General features: G+C 32.3%; 1 protein-coding gene across 1 annotated transcript; it reads left to right on the top strand.

The window, feature by feature from the left end:
• The first annotated feature begins 652 nt into the window (after positions 1-652).
• LOC116118704 (probable transcription factor At1g61730) lies at positions 653-1,185 on the top strand. Its single transcript, XM_031404682.1, has 2 exons — positions 653-892; positions 934-1,185. Exons 1-2 carry the CDS (start codon positions 653-655, stop codon positions 1,183-1,185), a joined length of 492 nt encoding a protein of 163 aa, XP_031260542.1.
• The last annotated feature ends 574 nt before the right edge of the window (positions 1,186-1,759 follow it).

Raw genomic sequence — 1,759 nt, 5'->3', positions numbered from 1 at the left:
AGTATTATCTCCACTATAACTAATAAAATTAGTCAATTTGTGAAAGAGACAAATCCTATTATCTCAAGTTCCCAACATTGATTAAGTTTAACATCATAGTTGATTGATCAATTAATTAATTAAAAGGATAACTGTATTTGTGTAATTTATAAGTCGTTAACGTTAAGCAATTATGTATATTCTTATATGTAAATTGTAATGATCTAATCAAATTTATTTTTAGGATATGTATTATTATTTTGTGAAATTCACAAAATAATAATACATATATTTAATTATTAAACTCCCTCATTTAAATTATTTTTTCTATAAATTTAATACAAATATTATAAAGTATTATAAAAGTAAATATATTACTTAATTAAAATCATGATTTAAATTCCAACTCTATATACAATCTTGTAAAGGAAATTAAAAAACGAAAAATTTTTATTTAAAAACGTAAAATTCTTAATAAAAGAATAATATGCAGGGCGGGTCTTTGAAAGACTCGAAACGGGCGAATAAGAAGGAAACGGGTGCGGATCCGGATGATGAGGATAAGAAAAAGTCGTGAGAGGATACGAAGGAGCAATTTTTTCAAAGGGTATGGAGCGAGGAGGATGAAATTGGTGTATTGAAGGGGTTGATTGCCTTCACCACGAAAAAAGGGATGGACCCGTATCAAGATACGAATGCTTTTCATGATTTTATCAAGAAATCACTTCACGTGGATTTTACAAGAACTCAATGGATGGACAAGATTAGGAGATTGAAGAAGAAGTATGAGAACAATCTTGGCAGAGGGAATAAAGGTGAAGATAGGAATGTTTCGAAGCTCCATGAACGACACGCTTATGATTTGTCTAAAAAGCTATGGGGCAATGGAAGTACTAATGGTGTCCTTGAATCGGTGGAAAACATAACGCATAAGCTAAAAAGAATCAAAACCAGAAAGAGAGTACTGAGTCCTTAGCTCTTTTCAAAGCTGAGTTGAATGATGGAGCTAAGGAAGGGGAGAAGATGGATATTGATAATGATAAGAGAGGGAGCCTGAGCAGTGAAAAAGAGATGCTTTTGTTTGATAAGAGTGTTGGGATGGCTGGTTTGGAGGAGTTTGTAATCAGCCAAGTTTTACATATGATTGGAAGGCAGGTGGAAGAAGCTGCAGATTGCTCAGTTGCAGTTGTTTGTGGAGTGGAATGATTTGATTAAGGAGCAGACTAAGTTGATTTTGGAGGCCATGAAATCATCTGGTCATTAGGTTGTTTCGTGGTATAATTTATGCTTTGTGTGGTGGTTGTTTTGAGAGTGACTAATTAAGCTATTAATGTTTTGTGTCTGGTGTTAGCCAACTGTGGAATTCTGTGATATTTGTGATTATATCATTCTCTTGAAAAGAGGGTAGTCTAAAGTCTAAACTTGAGGGGTTTTGTTTCTTTGATAATTTTATTACTAGTAGGGCGGGATTAATATTATTATAAGCCTTAGGGGCGTACATAATATTTATAAAATAAACTAAAATTAATATTTGTGTTATTGTGGATGTAACTCCTATATCATGGACTCAAACAACTATTTCAAGTTGAATATTAGTTTTAATATTTCTTTTAATTTAAAATTGAGATAATTTCTAATGCCCCTGCAAGTTTCCTAGCCTATATCGTAGTGCAAAAGAAACAGATGGTGATCCCAGGCATGGTGATATATGTGTGATCACTGTTGGACGTTTATCACTAATTACATAAGTGATTATATATATATATAGTAAAACCTCTCT

This window comes from Pistacia vera, unplaced genomic scaffold, assembly GCF_008641045.1.
Source record: "Pistacia vera cultivar Batoury unplaced genomic scaffold, PisVer_v2 Contig857, whole genome shotgun sequence".
Lineage (NCBI taxonomy): Eukaryota > Viridiplantae > Streptophyta > Magnoliopsida > Sapindales > Anacardiaceae > Pistacia > Pistacia vera.
This window is presented reverse-complemented; position numbering and strand designations above follow the sequence as displayed.